At 47.7% G+C, this 24,544-nt stretch overlaps 1 protein-coding gene across 4 annotated transcripts in view; it reads right to left on the bottom strand.

Moving 5' to 3' along the window:
- Positions 1 to 1,150: 1,150 nt before the first annotated feature.
- OIT3 (oncoprotein induced transcript 3) overlaps positions 1,151 to 24,544 on the bottom strand; it is a 31,575-nt gene continuing 8,181 nt past the window's right edge. For 2 of the 4 annotated variants that reach the window (XM_026851893.1, XM_026851892.1), the window contains exons 2-9: positions 23,479 to 23,853; positions 22,435 to 22,545; positions 18,493 to 18,615; positions 15,557 to 15,679; positions 10,682 to 10,842; positions 9,638 to 10,053; positions 5,202 to 5,301; positions 2,710 to 3,746 (exon numbers count right to left, since the gene is read on the bottom strand). In XM_026851893.1, the coding sequence (XP_026707694.1) occupies positions 3,549 to 3,746; positions 5,202 to 5,301; positions 9,638 to 10,053; positions 10,682 to 10,842; positions 15,557 to 15,679; positions 18,493 to 18,615; positions 22,435 to 22,545; positions 23,479 to 23,853 (1,607 nt within the window). In that variant the 3' untranslated portion in view covers positions 2,710 to 3,548. Of the gene's footprint in view, positions 1,229 to 2,709; positions 3,747 to 5,201; positions 5,302 to 9,637; positions 10,054 to 10,681; positions 10,843 to 15,556; positions 15,680 to 18,492; positions 18,616 to 22,434; positions 22,546 to 23,478; positions 23,854 to 24,544 lie in introns of those variants that run through there. The other 2 variants (XM_026851895.1, XM_026851896.1) reach the window with 2 other exon arrangements.

Genomic DNA, 24,544 nt, shown 5'->3' with positions numbered 1-24,544 from the left:
TGAGGCTGGACAGACAATCTGATTATCCACATAAGAAACATATATTTTTGGCTAGGGATGGGAAGGAAAAGTTCCTCGTTCCAGACACTTCCTGAACTTTGTGTTTTGTTGGTGAAATGGTGCCTGTTGCCAGTTTTAAACGTGACCATACTCTTATGATTAAATGGCACCATTATAAAAAAATTTTAAAAATCTATCTTGTCTATGCTCAATAGTCGCCTGGCTGGCAAATGTCTTAAAGCATTTTACAGTTCAAGTGATATCAGATTAAAGCCAGGCCAAGTAACTGATGACAGATGATGATATACACTGGAGAAATTGAAGGGTTCTGAACAAAATCTCCCTATCCACACACTGATGCTCTGGAGACAACACTAATATAAATCATAATTTCTTCATGCTTTCAGACCACCATCCATCCCAAAACACTACAGACTGCTGCATGCAGGGCACTTACTGAGTAAACGCATTTTTCACTAGAAAATTAAACTGTAGTAATCTGAAAAACCCCATGAGCAGCTCTACAAGGACACTTTTGAACCTTCAAGTGGTGGCTGTTGACTCAAAGAGAACTGACAGATGAACCTGCGTAGGAGAAAACCGGCTCATGAACTACAGCAAAACTTCTGCATCCAAACTAAAAATCAGTTCTTGCTACCCAGGGGTGTAACAGCCACCGAAGCAGCTGACCACGGGTCTCTCCAGGTTAATGCACAAACCTTGGGTCATCTTCTGTTCCAGCCTGCTCTGAACAGGAAGATGACACTGCTCGCCAGACGGCTTCCTCTTGACTTTGAGTACTGGCAGGATGACGTTCAACCCGTTTGCCCAGAGTGCCCTCTCAGTAAGGGTTCCCCAAACAGCAATCTCTCTGTTTCCACTGAGGATGTAAAAGCAGGGACTAGGATGGCAGGTAATATGTGCTTACTCCTGGACATCCACGGTTCAAACATTCCCTTTACATCCTAAGAGAGAACGAAGTGGCAGCAGCCAGAACACGGACCGCGCACGCTGGGCAGCACCGACGCAGCTCGGCCCTTGAACTCCGGTTGGCAGTGCTGGTTGGACTCCAGGAGCACCGGGCAGCACGTGGCCTCCTTGCACACGCAGTGCCTGCTTGGGCGGCGTGTCGTGCTTCCACTCCATGGCGTGACAGATTAAATTAAACAGACAAATCCCTTGGCTCTCAGAGGAGTTTGCCCTTTGATTTCACATCCAGGGTGTAACGCTGACAAAGACGACAGATGGAAGCAGGAGATAAACTGAGGAGAGCTAAAAGACTTTGAAAAATGGTTTTGTTTGTGCCTAGGAGCCATCCCTTCCACACCAGAGGCAGAATGGCCACAGGGCAGTGGTGGATAGTAGACCTACTGCCCTGCTCGCGGGGCAAACTATACACCTTCCCAGACTGCTCCATTCACGTGGCCACGCAGACCAGTGTTGCCTTCTCATTACTCTTCCAAATTATTTAACTAAAAAGCTGTGGAGCAGAAAGGCTGCTTCGTATGAATTTGTCAGGAAGAACCAAATAATGTGCACAATAATTGAAATAAGCCAGGAAAAGAACCTCTCCCTTCACCACTCCCCCATGTCCCTTTCACACGAACAAAAACCACCAGTTGCGTCTCCAGAAGGCACCAGCTAATTAATTTAATTTATCAGCTCTTGTTTTATCAAAACAAGTATATTTAGCAGGACTGCCTGAACAAAGAAGTGACAGTGGGAAATTGCCCGTGTGGTCTCAGTGCAGACAGGAATCGGCAGGAACAGGAGATGCACAACAATGCAAGAAGGCGACTTTTCCATTTCTTCTCCTTTCACATATGGTTAGATAACACATGAAAAGTGTCTTTCCACTTATACCTACTTATTACAGAAACATTTTCATTTATTCTAACACACACACATGCACACGCATGTATCCCCAAATTGGAAAAGCAGCCATGAAGCCATTTAGAAAAATCATGAAACTCCCAGCGTGTCAAATACCCATTCCTCACTGGAATCTCACTCACCAGAAGAAATAAATCTGTGGAATGGAATATAGCTGAGGTGATTTGTGACTCCCTTCTAAATGGTCCCTGCAAACTGACTCCCCATCCATTTGAAAGCAGCAACAAATTTCGGCCTTGGCAGCAATTTGGCTGCTTCCAACTGCAGTGGAAAATAGGTAACGCAGGCTAGGGGGGACTCCCAGCGCGCCTCCAAACCCGCAGGACAGAGCTGCACACTGTGAAGCTTCTTGCAGAAAACCTCACGAACACACTGGGGTGCCACAGCCAGCGGTGGAGACGGATCCCTCCTCTCCCCCTCCAGCCCTGCCTCTCCTCTTTTGTCCCTCACTGCCCGCTGTGTCTCCTTCCTTTCACCCCGCATTTCCAATCCCTCACCACACAGTGCTCCTGCTGCTGAACGAAGCCCAGAGGAGCCTGAGCTGATCATCTGTTATGTTTTCTCTGGAAGGAGCTTGACGGCCCAAAGGGATTCCTGACAACCTCGATGCTGCTGCTGTCACCACTAAGCGTGTCCCCCGCCAGCTCTCGCCCTCCCTCAGCCCCCGCAGTCCCTCAGCGCTGCCACATCTCCTGTCACCAGCCTGGCTGGGACAACCCTGTCCCGAGAACTACCCGCAATACAAACCATTGCTATAAATACTTGACGTGCGTTTCTCCAATCCCTCTGTCAGAGCCACAGCCTCTCTACACTGGGGTAATGCAGTACAACTTTCAAATAAAGACTTGGTAGCAGCACGCTTAGGACAGGGGGTGTTTATAGATGTTTAATGGTCTTTTTCTTACAATCGAGGTGCTACAGCACTTAGGAAAGGCACCACATTTTTGGTGGGGGGAGAAGAGGGAGAAAAATAATGATACACTAAATAGAAGAGGAAACACTGTTAAACTGCATGCAATTATCAAAAGACGCTAAAGAAAAAAATCAAGTTTTATTAAATACCTTTTACTATTTAAAAATAACATTTAAATGTGCCTGGGATAGATCTGAGCTTTAGCTGCCTGTGATGGCAACTGGTTTATAGCTCCAAGGAACTTACACATTATGAGATACAATATACATGTTTTTATTAATGGTCATTCAAAACCTCATCACATCCAAAAGATTCAGCATCATTCGCAGAACTGCACAGCAAACACATTCAGCTATGGTAGTATTTGTATTGTCTGATGAAAGAATGGCTCGAGTAACATTTGTTTAGTCAAGGACAAACAGTCCTGTGGAGCCTGCAGGTGGATGTAGGGGAAGACAAAGCTGGGTAACACTTCAGCCCTGCAAAGCAATAGGGTTAACTGAAGGGTTGTTGGGAAGAAACGCGGCTAAACCCAAACTGTTCTGCAGTCCGGGCTGCACTCAGAGGGCTGCCTTGTGTGCCCCACATACTTCACAAATAATCACCACGGGATTTTAGGGAAAAAAGTCCTGAGGTTCGAGTGGGGCTTTACCATACACCTCTTGTTTCCCAACCAAGCACAGAGAAGGCACTGATAAGGAAGGACGGTCTCAGGCGGAGATGCTGTTCCAGTGGGTGGGTGTTAGTCTTCAAAGTCGATTCTGATGGGGCCACCTGTCAGGATGTGGTTTGCCATGTGAACAGATTCCTCCTCCTCCTCCTCCTCCTCCTCTCGCTCGGCCTCGGCCAACCTGCGCACCCGCCTGCGGCAGCCCTGGGCACAGCGCGAGCTCTCGTCCAGCGCCCCGCACACGAGGATGCGGCAGTGCAGGAACACCTCCTGGGGGGAGAGAGCAGCCCCGCTCAACACGCAGCTCTGGGCATCAGGGCAGCAGTGCTGCCAGCTCTCACAGAGCACGAGCAACACCGTTCCAACGGCACAGCCACGTCTGTCCCCGCATCAACCAGGTCCTTATCCACCATCGCCAGCCACAGCCACACTGGCTGTTTTCTCAGAGTGGCTGGCTGAGATGTCAGAGCATGGCACCTGTCTGTTAGCCAAAGGCTAGATAGGGAATATGAAGGTGTGAAATGATTCTCCAGAGGAAGGGATGAAAATGCCAGGAATAAGCCTCAAAGAGCTCACATGGACTGGTAGGAGCTGCATGGTAGGAAGCAGGCCAAGAACACACAAAGCTGCTCACAAGGAGATGGACTCATAGCAATGGGCAAGAGAATTCAACGGGAGCTGAGAAAACAAAGCTGGGAGACAGAGGGGCAAAGGAGGAAAACACAGGTTGATGAGGAACTAAGTGGTAGTTGAGGGGAGAAGGAGAACACAAAAGCGGGGACACAGCTGCATTTTCTTTTTGCACAGTAAAGGCAGGCAGTGACAGGACTGCTGCTCCCTGCCCTCTAAATGACAAGGAGAGTAAGCAAGAACCCTGCAAGCAGCAATTAGGGAAGAAAATATTCGTGAATGTTTGGTCAATGGTCAGGTTTGAATCAAAATCCATTGCAGAGACTGGGAGGATGCAGACTGGAGGCAGCAGAGGCAATCAGACAGCCAAGCAAAATTTCTGAATTTTGAAAGATCTCATCTGTTTTAATCCTACTGAGGCTCTCCAGGAGCTGGAGCAGCAGCTTTATGCCTTCTGGAGCAAGCAGCATTGGCTGAGCACAACAACAGCAACTGAAAAATCCGATTTCTTCTAGCACAGACAAGGAAAGCTATTTGCATTAAGAAAACAGCATTATCCTTCAACTGTCCTCCCATTGCAAAGCTTCTGTGCCCCGGAGTGCCACCAGCCTGGACAGCCTGGTTTCACATTGGTGGCCTTGCATCTGGAAACCTGGCATCCGTACTCACAAGAGCTAGAGAAGATGGAAGGTTGAAAAGATTAAAAACTACAGAGTGTCTTGTTTTAAAGACAGGACATTGCATAATGTGCCTTACTCCTCAGGTTTCTGTTTGATGACTGGGAACGCTTTTCTTGCCCAGCATACGAGGGTCCACTAAGACTACCCTGAAAACAACAACATTTTAGCCTGCTGTGGCATTGATGTTCCACAGCTGTCCTTCATATTTTATTTAATTTTAGTTGGTTTTATCACTCTCTTAAAGTACCTGTGTGTCAGGCTCCTGAAAGACACAACTGCTGGAAGAGGCACAGAGCATCTGCCTTGGGCCAGCCATTCCTCCCCTTCACACTCTGATGCAGCCAGCTCTGTGCTGAGACTCCTCTCAGTCAGATCAGAGCTGATGCAATATCCAAGAGGTGCCTTTTGAGCTTACCTTGTTGTCTTTGCCCACAAACTTGAACACGGGAACCTGGAAATGCTTGGCAAGATGGTCCTTTGACGTGTACTGCTTCACCGAATCATCAGAAACACAGCTGAGGAAAGCAGAGGGGTAGGCTTTAATGGGTTTCCCAGAAATGGAAAAAGAAAGAGAAAAAACCATCCCAGCCTATTTAACCAGAGAAAGGAAAGGAGGGCTTGGCTGCCTCAAGCTAAGCTACCATCCATGTTACTTCCTCTTTGGCCATAGGAGAAAATTCGGGAATGATGGGGAAAAACAACAGTGATGATAATAGCATCTCCAGACAAAGAGCAGCTCAGCAGCAGAGAGCTGGCAGGACGTGGCCCAGTCCCCTCGGCAGAGGGACTGCCAGAGCGCTGCAGGCAACTTTGTCCTCATTTCACCTTCCTGTGCAACAGTCTGCAGCGATCAACAGAACTGTTATACAGTATATAATGTATCATGTACTATCTGTACACACATGTATATGCACATAAATCATGCTTAAAATGGGGAAGCCTGTACCCACATTACTAAAATATCACAGATGATGAAAAACACAAGAATCCAGATTTACTTTGCTTTACATAATTTACATTTTCCTTCCTGTTGGAAGTACTTGGTCAGCTCAAATTCACCAGACTGAAATGAATTATTTCAGTTTCTCCATCACCAGCACTATAGGATCATGCGAGAGGTCACAGAACTGCAAGAAAATGAGCTACTTTTTATAAAAAGTTACGTTCTGAGTGCAGTCCATTTATAAACTATTACAGCCTATTTAGAGTTTGACAGAGAAACAGCAAGACAAAAAGTTATGGTGACTTTATAATTATTGCTGCCTGTTGCAAAGCCTTCGGCATTTTGAAGGGCTCAGATGCTGCTGTTGTATTGCACGACAGTGCAGCTTGTCCTTACTAGCAAGTTAATTCCAGAAATGTGGACTTTGTAAGATACTAAAAAAAAAGAAAAAAAAAAAGTGGTGGTGGCAGAGACAAGAGGTGATGGTGTGACAGCTGAAAGGTCTGTCTTGCAGCAACCTTTAGCTTCCACCTTCTCACCAGAAACCTGTCAGGCATAGTCAGAAATGCTGACGCTTGACACGTTCAATTATCAAACAGCAGCAAACCCACCATCTATCTGTAGCTCTGCTTTCACCAGAATGTGTGTTTGGAAATCTCCACGCTGTTTGGCTGACTTGGCTCTGTGGGTGGCAGCTACTGCCATCCCTCCCAGAAACACCCTTCTGCTCCGTACAGCAGAGCCATGGATGTTCCTGGGAGCACTGAGCATCGCTCTGATCCTCCCATTATTTTCTGTAGCTTTTTCTCAGCCAGTGGAGGTCACAGTCTGAAGGGATATCCCTGCCTGCAGCACTTGTCTAGTTAACTTGTCTGGGAGGCAAATATGAAAAGCCCTGCAAGGGAGCTAATAAATTAACATTGTGCATCTAGAAAAAATGACATCAATTCCTCCCCCTTAAGGCCAAACACTAGATGTTACTACATTGTTTAGGATAAAATAGCTTTTAAAAGTAGCATTCCTGAAGGCGACTGATTGTAAAGAATGACAGTTAAAGACTTTTCACAAGTGACTGGCCAAGCTTTGGGGCCATAAAGTCAACTCGCAGCCATGTCCTCATTTGTGAGCGTATAAACTGTGATGATGCTCATACACTGGCTCAAACTGACTCCAAAATCCCAGGTTCTCCAAAGGCTGGCTGCACTGGTGGCAGGAACACTACTGGGTTGGGGCTAGGGAGAGGGAAAATGGAAGAGCAGCAAGGAGAAAGCAGGGATACATGGTAAGTACATCTTATGGAGGGTTCTGACAAATGCACTACAACATGACAACAGGGTCAAGCCCTTCTGCACTGTGTGTGGGGCCATACCATGTCCCACCCTCCTAGGAAACTCCCAGACCCTGCTTCCCACCTTGGAGAGGTGAGGAGGGGCAGGGAGAACAGGGAGGGAAGGAAAAGAGGTGACCTTGGTCAGGCTATGGGGAGAATAACCCTTTCCTGTGCATAATGTGCTTGGGTTGGGGGAGCAGAGAATGGCAGTGCCACAGGAGCTGTGCTCTGGTCCTCTTTCTGGGGGTCTGCGAGGTAGAAAGGAGGGCTTGGAGCATGAAATGACCACCTCAGCCTATAAACAAGGGGCAGCCCCAGATGTAACAGGATGAGCCTTGCAATGAAACTACCTTAACCACACCGTGCTCAGATAAATGGCAGCTCCTGACCATACCAGGTTACAGCGGACTGCCCTCAGTGACATGGCCTTGCTCCAGATGCCACAGAGAGCTGCAGTGTTTATCGCCTGTGCAACCGGTCAATGCCTTTTATTTATTTTTCTTTTGAGAAAGAGGCAGATCAGAAGTGGGAGAGCTGCTTTGGCCAGGCTAGCAGCAGTCCAGGGTATTACAGAGACAGCAGGCAGGGATTGGGGAAAATCCTGATTTTCAACGTGGTCACACCAGCCTAGGAAGAGGGTTGGTTGAGGAATCTCACAGAAGGCGGCTCCCACCTCTTGCCAACTGGAGATGGCAGGGAATTAACAGGGAATTTTCCCCTCCCTCAGTCTAAGGTATATCCCCTCAAATTTAAACAGTGTTTCCCTCTGGAAGCTGCATTTAACTCCTGCAGGTCAGATCCTACCATAATCAACCGATTTTAAAATCCCTTCTTTATTGCCTTGGGCTTTTGGGGCTGGGTTGACGGAAGGAAAGCGGGTTATTACAGAACTGTTTGGAGCAGACACAAATCAGCAGTGTAATTCAGCTAATTTTATTTTTTAATTGCTGCGAGCACCCAGAGAGACAAAGAACTCCAGTTAGCTCAACAGCACATCATTAGCCTTTGGTCTAAGTGAGCGGTTCGATTTAAGCCCAGCTCAGAGCAGGGGGGCTGGCCTGGCTGGGGACACTGGGGCCAGCAGAGCAGGCGGGCTGAGGCTCCAGCCCACTTCTCCCTTCGGTGAAGTTTTAATGCCCTCTGCAGGATAACAGTACCAAAGGGGCTGCTGGTGCCATCAATCCTTCAACTAGCGCTGCGGTGAATTCAAGAGATGACACTTTCTGCCTTTTCCCTCCTTTATTTGGCTCAGGTTTTGGGCACTGTTTTGAATCCCATCATTTTCACTCATGGTGAGAAATGAATGAATGTTTGGAACCTTGACTCTGTGAAGGGTCCACGGGAAAAGCCAAGCCGGGGAGTTGATAAATCAATCCTTTCATTACAAAATCACTCATAAAGCCCAGAAATGTCAGGCACAGAAGGACTGGAGCCAAGGATGGAGGGAGAGCAAGCTAAACCTGAAACCTTTGTCAGAAGGAAACGAAAAGAGTACTTTTGTGTACTGTACTCTGCAAGACTTTTTTGCTACGTGACGATCACACAGGCCTTGTCATCACCAGCTGTAACGGTGGATGATTTAGCCTGGCAGCTGAGGAAATAATTGTTGTCCTCATTAGATGGTTTGGCAAGCAGAATACAGGACTCATATGAGCACAGTCCCTTGACTGTCAGGCTATGACACTTGGGTATGTCTTAGATATTACTTTGGCTGGCCTTTGCTCCCTAGAGGACAGACAGCAGACTGGTTCCCCGCTGTGACATTTCCACAGCGTTGTCTGGTTAAGCTGCCAGGCGCTGCTGGATGCAACACCCCCCGCAGCAACGTTGTACCATGGCACTGTCGTGTTAGCACCCAAACACGTGTCTGAAAGCAGGGGTCATCTTAGGAGCCACAGCAGAGCCCACAGCAGTGCTCCCCAAAGCTCTGACGCAAAACCTGTTACAGCGAACCCGCAGATCCACCTGGGGTTTTCACTAGCATATCCTGGAAAGATCACTGAACACAAACACCTCAGAAAATTACAGCCAAGCAGAGGGACCCTAAGCTTACTGCACTGACAGGCATCAGAGAGAGAGAGAGCAAAGCAAGGGGAGCTCCTGGAGCTCCAACCCGGATCAGCCACGGAGTCTTCTGGCTCATGCTGTAATAAGGCCATTAGGGGAAAATTAAGAACCTTGCTCCAGTTGCTGCGGCGGCTGCGTGGCAGCGGCACACGGCTGTCAGGGTCTTCTGCCAATTGCTCTGGCACTCTGCAGGCTGGCAGAGAGAGGATATCAGGAAGGATATCTTTTCTACAGGAGCCAACTCAATTATCCCTAAGGCCAGTTACAGGGAAATGTGTCCTGTAAACGCTGCACTTGGAGTAACCTCTGCCACTGCCTCCCACTCTTTCTCCCAAGCACTTTTGATGGGACAGCTGGTTTCAGCTTGTTGGCCGAAAGGCCTGGCTGCTGCTGCTTGCTAGCAACACAGCAGAGGGGCTGATAGTGTTTCGTGCGTGACAGAGGCAATGCGGTTTAGCCCCACCACCAGTTCCCATCTAGTAGCCAGCAAGAGAGGGAAGAGTGAACTCACCCATCTTGAATCAGGTAGTACTTCAGGATCTCGTCGATTTTTGAGGTGGGAGTGGCAAAGCAGCTCTCTACCAGTGTCTCTAGTCCATTGACATGCACCAAGGGTTCAATCCCAAAGTACAGAGAGTCCCGAAGCTTGAGGGTGGGAGGAGCACCCCTGTAGGGTTCATCAAAGTCTTTGTCTTTGAAGATCTCAAGAGTAAAGGGGAAGATGCCCTGGTTGCGGCTCATGATTTCCAAGGGAGAGTTTCTGAGGTTGGGCACATAACCTTCAGAGATGGTGTACCGGCGTGGGAACTCACAGGTCACCGGGATCAGCAGCTTGCTGGTGCGGACAATGATGTCCCCATTGCTTCCTGGAGTCTGCTTTGGCAAGCCGGTCACCAGGTTGGTGGCAATGATTTTATCATTTATTACCTGCAGCAAAGAAAGGAGTTGAAGGGAAGGGGGAGATCACTGAGAAAGACCTCTCCAAGTTCAGACTAGCAGCTGAGTTTACTTTGTTCAGGAAACTCAGACATAAACTAGCCACTGGAAGTACAGCTTGTGAATTGTTATGCTGCAGACAGAATGATGTTCATCCTTACTTAAGAACCTCTATCAGTTTGCTGTCAGCTTCGATGCACTGTACTCAATTTGCTTCCAATTGCTACCCATCTGCTAAAATGAGCTCTCTGGTCCCTGCCAAGCTGCCAGAGTAGCCTTTGAAACATTATTGGGGGGCCAGACCCTGTCTCAACAGGAGGGTGAAGAGGGGCAGCACTTGCACTTTCTGCACCAGAGTGATGCTGAAGCTGCCTCTGTGAAGCCCCAGGTGAGCAGCAAGCAGTACCCATGCTGACAGACACACACCGCTGGAGAAGAGATGAAACAAGCTCTCCTACTTTGGGATGCCACCCCAGGTCCAGTCTGAGGCCAGCTGCATGGCAACACAAGAAACTGCTCTGGTGGTACAGCTACATCAGGTTTATTCCCCAAGTAAGCCAGAGCCAAGTCCCCAAATCTGAGAGATCCCAAGAGACAGCACAGCAGCAGGTATACATACATCTACAACAGTGCCGCAGGACTTCAAGGAGAAATGGATGTTGACGTGAGTGCCATTGGATACTCCTTTGCATGATGTGTTGATGAGGGAAAGGTCCAGGCCTCCAACCAGGTCCTTTGGGATGCTCACCTCAATAGAGCTGGACTTGCACAGCACTGGAACTACAAGAAACATCCCCAGAGTAACAGTCTGCCCGGCACGTCTAGATGGGGGAGGGCTATACCAATTATTACTGGGAAAAAAAGAAGGGGGATCATATGCTGCATTTATGATTACTATCTTACCATAGTAACCAAACTACTTATCTTATATTCCTACCTACACAACACAAACCTCCTGAGCTACCGCTGCCCCAGATTCTCCTGGCGCAGCGAACGCCACAAAAGATGAAGATGACCATTACACCTGCAGCAGAGACTTTAGCTGTGCAGTATTTCCAGCTATACTTAATGCACAGCACAGGTTTGATCGATATCTCTTGCACTGCTAAATCCTGGCAAGAGCCTTTCCCAGATACGGACATCAAATTCACAACACTTCAGGCAAAGCCATTTTTTATGACCCTTAATCAGATTTTACATCAAACCCAAAACATTTCAAAACAAGGCAGAGTAATTCCATACAGATGCTGAACTAAAATGGAAGCACCTCAAAATGCCATAATAATATTTTTATAAGCGATAAACCCAGCTCTGACAAACAAACCCAATTAAGCTCACTCATTCCACCTCCTTCCAACCTTTGAATTTTAATAGAGATCTTCATGCAAACTTTTAAAAATTAAAATACCATTGCATAAGAAGTGGGAAAAAGTATAGAGATTGGGCAAAATGAAAAAGGAAACAAGAGGGAATAATCTTCAATAAAAGAGTAATTGCTATGTATATTCCTTGGTCGTATACATATCTATTCAGTCAGATACAGGACAAGTGTACTGGTGCATACATTCTGCTATCTTCTCAGCCAGAAAAACAAACCCCTTGCAGAATTTCCATTTACCATATTTCAAAATCACATGACAAAATTTTTTGCAAATATACAAGTTGCCCAAGCTTTTTCCTAAAATTTATTACAGTCCCAATTCTCAACATTCGTAAGATCTGCATTCCCTTAATTTCTATCATTAATTATATAATCCAGGATTCTGGATCTTGGATACAAGGCACACTGCTAAAATACGCCTTTTATCCCCCTTAAAAAAAATGTTCCTGTCCCAGCTAAGGTATTTGTAACAGATACTGTGTACCTGCAGGGAGAATTTTTTATTAAAAGTTGATCTTTTCAAGGTGATATGCTAAAATGTATGCAGCATGCCCAAAGCAATATGCTCTCGTAATGACATTGCTGGGTTAGAACAGAAAATTAAATAACTAAGAATTACCTTAACTTTTCCTCCATCTGCAGTAGAAGGCAAGCGGGAATAACAGAGCATGTCAAATGGCAAAGAGACTTTGAGAACACAGTGCAGTGCAGGCAGAGATGAACGTTCTCTGGAGAGCTGATGGGCTCAATTTGGATTTAAAGCTTCACTTTTCTAGTGACTCCTTGATGGATAAGAAAATGTAATGCTTTTACAAAGGTGTAATTCAGGGCAAGATATGGTTTGGATCCCAGCTGCAATTCTCCAAAGGTCAGGAGCTCTTTGGTTCAGGCTATCTCTTTTTTCTAAATGTCTTTGATAGGCACAAAGGGGAGGAAAGAGGAGGCACCCATTTAACCTCTGCTCTGGCACTGCAGGAGCTGTCTGTGTGCTCCGCCACCTGGGCACAGAGACAAAGGAATGAAACCTGTGAGCAGATCCACTCTGGACTCGAGCCAACTCATCACAATTTGGGAAAACACTCTGGGAAACTCCTTACACTAACCATCTCAGAGTAACTGGTAATGTAATTTAAAGCGCTCGAGACATCTGTGCAGAAGAGTAATCAATACTGAGAACTGAGTGTCACTTCTACCAATCCAACAGCGGTGCCGCGAGCATCAGCGTGATTCAGCTCTGAGCAGCCCCACTCCCCCAAGACAGGCTGCCAGCAAGCGGGGGCTGAAAAGGAGCTGGCAATGCAGCCGTGGCTGTAAGCAGACACGTTATTCCAGGGCAAGTGATGAGGTCCCAGCAGCCAGGACTGAGATGCCCAGCAGAAATGAGTTATCCTGGGTGCCAAGGAAATCCACTTTTATTCACAACTTCTTGCATCCGTTCAGAGCTGCGCTTCTCCCGACTTGCTGTCAGCATCCACCTCTTGCACCCCTGCCCTGGGCTCACCCCAGCCTGCGAGGCGCCCGAGAGCCTCCCCCAGCCTTTGCCAGTCAAACGTTTCAGTTCTCCACCCTCACACACCGCAGAGCGTCTGTAGGTGCTGGGAAAGCCTCCTCAATACTGCTCTGGGCTCTGCAAGCACCCCGACCCTGGTAGGAAGCTTCTGTGGGGAGTCCAGCACTCATTTTGCTGTCTGCTATTGTTGGCACCATGGTCCTTGTCCAGCCTGTGGCTCCTTCCTTGCCCTTTCAGACTACAGCTGCTTGGAGCAGAGGTTATCTTCTCTTTCAGCACAGACTGCTCAGCAGAACAGGCTCTCGGGTGCTGGGGAGCTCTGAACCGCTGCTACAAACACAAATAAACGATGCTACTGTACCCTGCTCGGGTGCACACAGGGCTTGGGCATGGGAGAGGGGAGAAAAGCATTTCACCGCCACACCTCAGAAAGAGGTGGGGTACTAGGATGGTCTACAAAATTTCATTGGCTGGTATCTTTGTGGGAAAATTGTAGGCAAGACTGTGATTTCTGTGGAAGATTATTTATGTTTGTTCTGAATGTAGTGACAGTGCAGAGGAGGGTTGACAGGCTGCAGATCCAATTGCTTCAGGCAACTGTGCCTGCCCTGCACTGTTAATTGTACCACTACAGACCTGATTAGGTGCCATAAAAAAATTGTGTGGTACAGTTCCAGACACATTCTGTTGTATTTGCTCAAAACTGCAGACCACTGCGTGGGGACATAAATTCATTAAATGCAAAAGAACAAGCAATTTTGCTTTATGAGATGCGGTAACCCGAGCCCCAGCTTGGCACCCGGCAGTGCTGCTGCTCTCATTAGGAGCCTCAGAAGAAGGAGCACCACTGGCTGGGAAATGCATGGCCTTCTAATGCTGCTGGGGTTGCCCCAGGGAGCCAGGATTGAAGAACATTGCTCTTTTCTGGCCTCTATCCATCAATCAGGTCTTCAATCAGTAAGTATAATCACAGCTCTTGGAAATCCCCATCTTCTTCTCCCCACCTGGCTCTGCTGGAGCAGTAAGCACTACTGAATCCCAAGTGTGCAGTGCTCACCCCTGATAACAGTGCCCTGCATTTCTAAAAAGCTTAAAAAGCAGAAATTTCATCAAGAGGAACCATTCCAACTTCCTCTCTGGGGCACACCTGCCCCGTTGGCCACCGTGCAGTCTGGATCTGTTCCTCTACCTGATGTCTGGGCACTGTAACACACTGCACAACAGGAGATTCTGAGCACCCCGGGTAACACCAGCTCATTGGTATTACCTAAAGCCCGAGTGAATTAGCCCATGACAGACTCCCTTTGATTGTGTTTTAGATCCTGCCCTGGCTATGGCCGGAGTCCAGCCCATGAGCAAATGCCCGTGGAAATGTCTGAAAGCAGCCACAGTGGTTCTTCATGTGCCCACCAAGGCAGAACACAAGCAGAGAGCTATGAGGTCTGTCTCCACCAGGGCAGTAGTGTACCTTCTCCAGCTTTACGCTGAGCCTGACAGGTTTGACAACTGGCCAGGCCAGTCAGATGAGGGGATCAGAGAGCATTCCCTCTGCCTGCCTTTCACACGTCCACGTAGCTCTCCTCAACACCCCATTTTCACTGAATGTCCCTTTGGCAGCAGATCATAACAGACATCATCTCTGTCAGACACACAGGCAGCTCGATGATTTCAGCACCTCAGGGGCTCCGCTAGCTGGGGGATGATGAGACCCAGAAGGATCCTGGGTGCAGTCCCAGATTGTAAGAGGAGCTACAGACCCCCTGCTGAACTCTCAATGCCCTCAGGAACTTCTCCCTGATCCTCTGCTCCCTGCACTCACTGCTGCAGAGCTAAATTGACCCCTGGGAGCCTGGACATCTTTGCAAAGGAAACCTCACTCAGCTCTTGTAACCCAAAACAGGAACATGTTTATTCCACGTGCATGCTATAGGTGCAAGTGAGTCAGCAAGAAGGACTCCCTGCACACAGGAATGGAGGGAAGTTGAGACAGAAGGTTTTCCAAGGAGAACGTTGCCCTTGCCTCTACGCAGCAGAAGCAACAGTCAATTTTCAGATGTTGTCTCAGGCACTTTTCCAAGGGATAGCAGAAACACTAGTATCAGTACTAGTGCCCTGCTTCAAGACACAGGAATGCTCACTGGAATGGCTACCTAGATACCCCAGGCAAAGAAAGGCTTTTCTCTCTCTAACCCCAATTCTTGGAAAGGACTGAACCACTTCAGCTGAAATTTTAAAAGCCCAGTTGGAAGCATGGAAAATTTCAGTTCTAAGAGCAGAAATTTCTCAAAGGCATACACAGTGGAAGCAGAGGAGTATAATGGGAGTTGTTAAGCAATCTTAATTGTAAGTGAACGCTGCCAAAACTGCCTGTGATGCAAGATGCACCCAGCTGGGTCCTGTGTCTCTGTTCTCCTGCCTGGTAAAAAGAGCAATATCTTCAGGCTCTCAGTTTTGGACAATCTGTCATTAACAACAAAACTCCATTAAACAATCTGGAGAGGAGAGACTAAGAGAACATGATAAAAACAAGAAGAAAAATTCCTTCAGACATACTTCTGGCATCCAGGGGGCAAGAGGCTGTCGGGGAGATTTTGTTGACCTACCTTGGCAAGTGTGGTTGTCTTCTGACAGAACAAGTCCCCTCGGACATTCACATTGGTATGTGTCTTCCACTTCAATACAGGTATGGCTGCAGCCCCCGTTGTTATTGTGACAGCCTTCGATTTCTGCAAAAGAAAGGAAAATCAGCATCCTCAGGCAGCTGTGTGGCAGCTACTCAGGCCCCAACATACACTCCTGGCTGACTAACAAACAGTACAATCAGCACAGAGCTCAAAGGCAACAGCACAGTGAGAGCTTGCTTCCAAGAAAAAGTGGTGGAAACCTATTTTTAATTGTACAATTTCCTGTGTTTTTCATTTCACCGTGAAGTTAACAAGGAATTATGTGAGAAAGCTTACCAAATTAAATCCCATGCTATGACTGGCATACATAAGAAGGCTGAATAGGCAATCTTCAGCCTGGCCCTTTCTGAGACATCCTCTTACACTAGATTTTTACATCATTTTGTACTTCAAAAACGTGGGAGGAAATCCTATTAAAAACTTCCACCATGTGGAACCATACTCACTCCCTTAGTCATCACCAGAATTAAAGCCCTGAGATTTGTAGGAGAGGTGTCTTGGGGAGCACAGGCTCGCAGATAGCCAGCTTCTATTCCCATCAGGGAACACCCCAGAGAAGATGCTGTGCTTTCTGCCTGTGGCTTTCCCAGCTGTGATGGTGGTGGGCATACCGGATTCCTGCATCCCCTTTGCAGGCTGAGGATGAAACTCTCCGCTTGTAGGAGTTTGTTTAGCAGGAATCTTGCTAGTTAGTGAGTATTAGGCTTAGAGGTTGGCTACACTGAGACAGAATGACAGAAGTTCATGGTGTAAGGTCAATTCCCCTCCTAATTTTCCCCCATTCTAAAGAGCAGAGGAGAGAGGGCAGCACAGCTAATTGGGACATTTGTCATGTCTCTCCTTATATCTTTTCTGTTCAGATGAGGCAGTTCTCTGAGGATCCGAGTTTTCGTGTAAAACATATTCCTAGCCACTACAGCTGCAGAAAAGAGCCTGAAAGGTCATCCAAATACATTCTGAAGATTTGAAAATCTAAGGCAAGCAAGGCCATTTGCAGTTGTTGCTGGCTTTCTATTATAAAGAAAATAACAGAGCATCATGATCTTTTAAAAAAAATAACTTTCACTGCTTGATTTTTTTTTAGCCCTTTGGGACAGATACTGCTAGATGTTCTCAGAAAAACAAGAGTACATACAATATAAGCAAATCATAAATACAAAATACTTCTCCCTAAACCTGCCATCAGAAATGACTACGTGGTTTTCACTTGAAATATAAAGAAAAAAATTGAAATCCCATACTCAGTCCTACACATTGCATGGAAAATAATGGCCTGAGCACTCCACATGAGTCAAAGTAACGGGTAAAGCATGACAATGGAAATGTTGAGGTACTCTTAATCCTCCTTAGCCTCACCAGCTCATGTAATCAAGCTAAATCTCTTGCATTTGTTCTTTTTAGCAACAGCTGTGAGGTGTCTCAAATAAATCACATACTCTAATGGCTCACAAAGCTGAGGGCACATCTTCAGAAATAAAACTTACTAACAAGATTGTAAAAATCCCCAGCAGCAGTGTTCAACTTGTGAAAAGAACCATCTTTTTTAGAGAAGGGTAAATTAAATGATATATCAAAGGCCCTGCAATCCAACTTTGGGAACTGCAGAAGCAAATGAGTTCCCAAGCAGAGACTATTCCAGCCCTGTCAGAAAAGTACAGTGCTCAGGAATAAAAACTGCCACATAGCACAGCTGGTCTACGTGACACCCCACCAGCTCAGTGCTGGATGTGGAAGAGACAAAGCCCACAGACCACTTTTGGCCCCACACAACTTAAAAAGTACTTAAGGAGTCCTCTGCACGGCAGCTTTCCCCAGGGAGGTGTCACTGTCTGGGTGGGTGATGTTTTATTAACAGAGCTCAGAGAGGAGACTTTCACAGAAGTGAGATGAAATGTGCTTTGGTATCAAAGAGGGGGAAAACAGGGACAAAAACTGCAGCTTGGAGCCATCTGTCAGTGAACAGAAGGGTGGAGACCAGCCCAAAAATACATTGGCAATCCTCTCCCTGCACCGCGGATGTCTGCTGGCAATCAGGTAGCTCAACGGTGAGGCACATCTGTAGCTATTATTCTTGTCTGAGCCCCCACAGTATCTGCAAAGATATAACACAGCAGCTTTGCCTGTGAGGGGGCACCACGCTGACACAGCTGACCACGGAACACATCAGGCACAAGCCATTTTTTGCTGGGTTTTCTTACTTCTGCTCAAAGATGTTTGTACGTTGTTAGTGACAACAAATCAAACCTACAATTTGGTCTTTAAGCCCCCGCTAAGCTACGAGTCTAAACTCATCAAGGGTTTTGAACCTGGCTGTGCTGCCACTGGGATGTAACTGTAGCAGCTGCACACAGCAGAGCCCACAACTAACCCCTCACAAAAATCAACCAGTCAAAATGCAGCCCGAATCTCAAATCTACTTTCTGTTTTCAGACCAGCACCCCCTCTCCTCCATCTCTATCCTGGGAGGCCAAGTGATCCTCGTGCTCTGGTCTAACATCACCCTGTACCTAATGCCAGCTGTCAAAAACCAGCAATGCCAAATCTGCCCCCACACAACTATAACACAAATCTCCAGCAGTATCTAGTTCTGTCTGGACAACCACCCTTCCAGATACACTGCTGCCACTCTCCCCATGGAGATAAACACAAGCAAATCCCAACAGACATGAACAAGGCAGGGAGAACAAGGAGACTCCTCTCTGCTTCATTAGAAGGATATTTCAGTAACAACCCCCCTGGCAAGCACAGAAGTGGAGTGACATTTAATCCCAGCTGCAAGGAGCCAAAACTAGTGCTGCAAGGGAAGGGGAATGATTTATATTGTTTCCAGCAGACTGTGACAGCTGAAACCTCACCTTCACAGGTTTTCCCATCACTCCCCAGCGTGCGCCCGATCCCACACTCGCAGCGGTAGGAGTTCTTCAGGTTAACGCAAAATTCACTGCAGCCTCCGTTGTTCTGCTCACATTCATTTTCATCTGAAAAAAAAAACCCCAAACCCCACTGTTATAACATGCCCTCCTGGTAAACACACAGCTGACAAAAAGGGGCTGCTCCACAGGGTGCCAGCCAGACCGTGGGGTGGCTTTCCTGGCCTCGTGACCTGGATCAGGGCAACAGAGTAAATCCCACTAAATGCTGAAGACCACGGTTGAATGACAGTAGCAGAGTGTTTTGCCCCAAAGCAGACCTGAAGGGAAAGACCATGTACACACAGCAGCCATTTCAGAGTGAAGATGGACACAGTCCCACTGGGAAACTTCCAAGGTGGTTCCACACACCAGGGAGTTCATGTTTTCATTTATCTTCTCATTCTATTCTCCGCTCCACTCAAAATGGGGTTGACGTGACTTCACTCCATGGTAAAACTAGGTGAATACCAGAATCGGCCAAAAATAAACGCCATCTATTTTTCTATCACACCTGCTACTGCTACATGTGGCCAACTATCCTACAGCAATTTTAAATGATTCACCCCTTATTTCAAAATACAGACACAGCAGTGAAGAACAGATGTAAACAGATAGGGCTGAAATCAAACCAAAACATTTTAATGAACCCCATGAAGCCTTCCCAAGAAAAGTCATGTCATGAGAAACTTCATCATTCTCTCTTTTTGCCCCAGCTCTGGGGGCTCCCTGCAGCAGCTCAGGTGTTCTTGCAGCACTGAAACGTCAACTCAGCGTGGTGAGACCTGACCTGGGCGCTGGTGCCACGCAGGACATCACAACCGTTAGCTGCCCAGACACTCTGCACTGATGATGAGATGGAGAGCTCAGTTCTGAGCTACTGCCTCTGGGGACTCAGCTCCCCACTGCCCCACGACAGCCCCGCTCCTCTGCTGCCTCCCGCAGAGCCGTGGCTCCTACCTTTCCAGCTCAGAAGAAAGAGCAGTGCCTGAGCTGGCATCCCACACTTTCTGGAGTGGACTCTGTGTAAAGGTTGCAGAATAACCTTGTAATAGTCCTGGACTGAGTTTTTATAACCTAAAGCAATTTACCCATGAATAGTACCTGTGTCACATTTCTGTGCTGGCTGCATTCAGCTCTAGATTAGAGCCCTCCAGGGTGCTGAGTGTATTTATTGAGGAAAAAGCACAGCAGATGCTTCTGGAACTCTTTGTAAAGCTCTGAAAACTCCTCCTAATTGTCTCTTTTAAAGGCTAAAGTTCCTCTGTCTGTCTCCTCTTTTTTTTTTTTTCTTAAAGGTACTTTGTTCTCTGAGGTTCTCATTCTTCAACCTGATTTAATCTGTGTGCAAAAAGTGAATCAAATAGAGAGGGACAGTCACTGCTATTGCTGAGCCACAAAACTAATGATTTCTCTTTGGCAGGCCAGAATGCTGAGGTTATCAATCAAGGTTCACACAGGTTCTCACCAAAACAGCTTCGAAGTTACCATTTACTAGATGTCAGAAACTTAAAACTGAGGGGAAAAAAACCCAAACTATTTCAAGCGACAGGTCAGAGATGAGCTCTCTTAGGGGCAGTCCCACACATACACAGTACCTGCAGCCTGCAGCTGGTGGTGTTGTCTACTTCCACAAGCAACATGAATTGAATATTTTTAGCCAAAGAAATGGCCAGTACCCTGCTCTGGGAGGCAGGAAGCATGTCGAGGAGACACACACAGACACTCCCATTTCCACACTTTCCCTTCTAACAATAAAACTAAAGCTGCTTTAAAACAGAGGGTGAAGAGGGAAACGTCTACTGGCAAAGGCATAGAGCTGCTAGAGCTGCTGTTAGTAGGTCCTAGAGCTCGGCTTGGTCAATGGCTGTATCCAGCAGTTCACCTTGCCAGCCCTCCGAATTCTCCAGCACACAGATCTGTCCCTGCTCTTCTGCACCAGTGACAACCAGCACCTCTGGGACACACGCTGGTTGTCTTGAGACTAGACTGGACAAGCACTGAACTGATTTTAACCACGGCTTAGTACAACATGGGTCCAGGTGTTCCAGAGGTCAACGGCAATACAAAGAGTTGGTGAATCCCTGACAGAAAGTCTAAGACCTAATCTAACCCCTAAGAAAGTTTGCAAATGAAAATATAACTTAGGATCAGCAGTTTTGCTCTGGGATTCAAAGCATGTAATGTACTGAAGAGAACTCAGCCTAGCACAGCAAGGTTTCACAGAGCTGCTTAGCATTACTGCAGCATCTTCAGCCCCCCCTCTTAGGGTGACCTGGGAAAGGAAGAATATTTTCCATAGAGGAAAGGCAGAGGCAAGGCTGATACAGATTTGTTTGGTTTCTCCAGAAGGCCGGCACGGTTGCTCTCAGAGATGTGACTGCGCAATTACTCAGCACAACAGAAAGTCATTAGAAAGCTGGGAGAGCCATACATATAGAGAGAGGCTGAAGGTAGGTAAACCAGTTCGATTATTAGAGCTGAGGTGACGTGCCATCTGGTTATCATGAAGAGAAGCAGAAATCCTGCCCGGCCTGGCCGTGGGGGGATGAAGGCAGCTGCAGCACACGCAGACAGGCTCAGGACTCCTGCGTGCCTCCCTGCTGCAGGAAATCCCTTCTGGTGAGCCTGCCACACATTTACTGAGTGCTGGTGCTTGTCAAGGGCACAGCTGTGACTGCAAGTCTTGCACAGAAGCAGCCAATAAATGCTTTTAATTAGCTGAGAGAGCTAAGTCAGCCACTCGACTGTAGAGATGTAGAGCAGCTTAAGCAAAACTCTTCTGAAGAACCAGTGTGAGCAAGTGTAAATCTGCAGCAGGGCCAGGCTGCTCTCTCCACAGACTGTAATGACTGTGGACCCCCCCCCCCTCGATGCCCACAGATGTGAGGAGTGTGAAGAAAGAAGCCACTTGTGTCTGCCTTGTCTGCTGTAGTCCATATGGAAGAAACTAATCAGTCATGCAGCCTCCTGCACCAACTCTGCTTTCAACTTCTCCACCAAACCCAGCCACAAAGGTGAGATTCCACTTTCTCTGAACATTAGCAGCCCTTCCTCCCTCTACATCACCTCCTCCTATCCATCGGTATGGCTCTGCAGCTCCCCACCTTCCCAGCCCCTCGCTCTGCCCCACAGACCTTCTTCCCAATTCCTCACAAGCCCAGCTGCTCTCCTCCCAGCACCACCCAGCTCTCCTCACTTCAGAAGTTCATGGGGACTCCCTCACAAATCCTGAAGCCTACGTTCCACGCTCTGTTCTCACTTACAGCCCTCCACCTCCCTCCTGGTCATGCTAGTCTCTGCCAGTGCAGCCACCAAGGGCCAGACCCCGAATACCACCTTGTCACGCAGCTGTGCTGTGACTTACAGTCCTTCGGCTCTCCTCAAGCCCCAGGCCTGGACAATGCCCCACAGGGGCACAAAGTATGGTGAAGCTTAGTGTGTAGCCCTAAGGCAGCCAGCAAAACTTTTCCTTGGAAGAAAGAGACATTCAACAGAACAGGTGAGGGAAAATCTCTAATGACAGACCACACAGCCGTTCCTGAATACCAATGAGACTCTGCCATGGTCTTGAAAAGAGACTCTGCTACTGCCAGTGAAGCTGCTGCCTTCAGCAGCTGCATCATGCAGAAAGCAAACCTAGCCTCTGTCCATGACAGGGGCACCAGAAAGTATTCACTCATGGGATGTTGTATCTACCCCATGGGGAGAGACTGGGAACCATTTACAGAATCAAAGGCCTCTTCTAGGCAACAAGAGAGAAAAACTCCTCTCAGAATACTTTTCCTTTTTTTGTACAGCTTTGTAAGACAATGGATTGAGATTTGAGCAATAAAACAAAGGGGAAAGAAAGCATCAGTAACTGACACAAGTTATTTCCACTCTTACCAAGACATGTCTGTCCATCAGGTCCTAGTGTCGTCCCCAGGGAACACGTGCAGTCACTGGTGTCCAGGCAGGAGCCCTGGCAATCCACCACATCACAGATGTCATAAAAATCTAGGGCATGACAAGAATGTTGTTACCACAAACCACTGAGCATGCAATAAAAATACTGTATTTGTACTGTCAGCTTCACGCCCTGTATCTAGTCCATCAGTTACAGACCTAGTGGACATTAGGAAAGCTGAACCACTGAAGCTGATGAGAAACAATCTAGTTTAATTACTGTAAGTCAGAGATGCAAATTTTGGCTTTGGTAGCATGCCAAGACAAACCACAGGGCCCACAGAGAGCATTAAATCACTGCAGCCAGGTCAGCTACGGAAGATTTCTGCTAGCTGATCAAAGGCTGGAATACACAGAGGGGAAACTGTCTAATTGATCTCGTACAGACAGGCCACCATCTGCACCCCCTCACCTGACAGGCTTCTGGGTGAGAAACAGCAACGGAGCTGGGGCAGGGTCTGGAGCACAGGTCTGCTGGGGAGCAGCTGGGGGAATTGGGGGGGTTCAGTCTGGAGAAGAGGAGGCTGAGGGGGGACCTCCTGGCCCTCTGCAACTCCCTGCCAGGAGGTTGTAATGAAGTGAGTGTCGGCCTCTTTTTCCTAAGTAACAAGTGATAGGACCCGAGGGAATGGCCTCAAGCTGCCCAGGGCAGGGTCAGGCTGGCTCTGAGGAAGGATTTCTGTGCAGAAGGGGCTGTTGGGCGTTGGAATGGGCTGCCCAGGGCAGGGGGGAGTCCCCATCCCTGGAGGGGTTGAAGAGTCGAGCTGAGCCAGCGCTGAGGGATCTGGGGGAGTTGGGAACGGTCAGGGTGAGGGTCATGGTTGGACTGGAGGAGCTTCAAGGGCCTTTCCAACCTGGGTGATTCTATGATTCTGTGATTGGCAGAAATCAGTCACCACCTCTCATGGGTGTATGGATGCTCACACTTCTCCCGCATCATGGGGACAAGGGGGTTTTAGAAAAGTGACCTCAGCAGTTACTTACGCCCACAGTAGGCATGGAAACAAACACTAGGCTTGGTTAAGTGATACACGTAGTACCCGCCCGGACACGCCTTGACATCAATCGTGGTATTCCAAAGGCAGCAGTTCCCATTGAAGCTGGCACAGGCTTGGCGAGGGACGATGCCGTCCGACTCTCGCGGGTGGCTGCCGTTCAGCCAGATGGGAGCATGGGTGCCACAGTGGTTCTCTGGGATGCAGAAGGTAGGCATAGCGTCGCCGGCCATGCCAGTGAAGCGGTACCACTCCCCGTCGATTTGACTGTCACATGTCGGCTGGCCGTGGGAGCCGTTTATCTGATGATCTGTGTTCCTCCAGGGCTCGTTCAGGCTGATGTAGGCAGAGCAGGGGTCCAGGGCTGAGACACGCAACAAGAGACAACAGAAAATATCTAGTAGATATCAAGTTGTTGACTGCTAATTGCAAGGAATGCAAAAAAATTTCTGTTTCTATTCCTGACCTGACAGAATCATTGTGATAGATAAAGATCCCCAGGGAGAAACAGCAATACCAGTTAACTAATTGCCTTATGGAAAATTCTGACAGCTCAGCTTAAATGTCTTGGAAGAAAGAGGAAATTAACAGAGGTCTTACAACATTATGCAAGTCTGACTTGCTGTTTAGCTGCTGTATGACAGGGGAAAAAAAAAAAAAAAGGCAAATCTAAGGTCCAGGTAGTGATTTTGCCATAGGAAACACATCCTGGAAGCACTAGATTTAGCCTAGGACATCCACCCTTTGTTCAAGTACCAACTGAGCATCTGCAAGCCCCTCCTGTGGTCACTGGTAACTCCCACATGCCTTGGAGAAAAGGATCAGGCTTCAAACTGGTTATGCAGCCTCTCAAAATCCCCCCATAGCCGGTGTCAGCCCTCACAGTTGAGATGCCATAACCACAAGACAGAGAGACCCACCTTGCAAAGCACCAGTTAAACCGTGAACTGCAAGATATGCAACAGGAATGCTATATTTAAGGTGTACAGAAAGAAAATACTCCATTTCAAGTTATTACACCCCTATATAATTGTAAGCAACTTCTGAGCATAATT

This window comes from Athene cunicularia, assembly GCF_003259725.1.
Source record: "Athene cunicularia isolate RWA chromosome 6 unlocalized genomic scaffold, athCun1 chr6_part2, whole genome shotgun sequence".
Lineage (NCBI taxonomy): Eukaryota > Metazoa > Chordata > Aves > Strigiformes > Strigidae > Athene > Athene cunicularia.
Note: the sequence above shows the minus strand (reverse complement) of the source record. Positions and strands in the feature narration are given on the sequence as shown.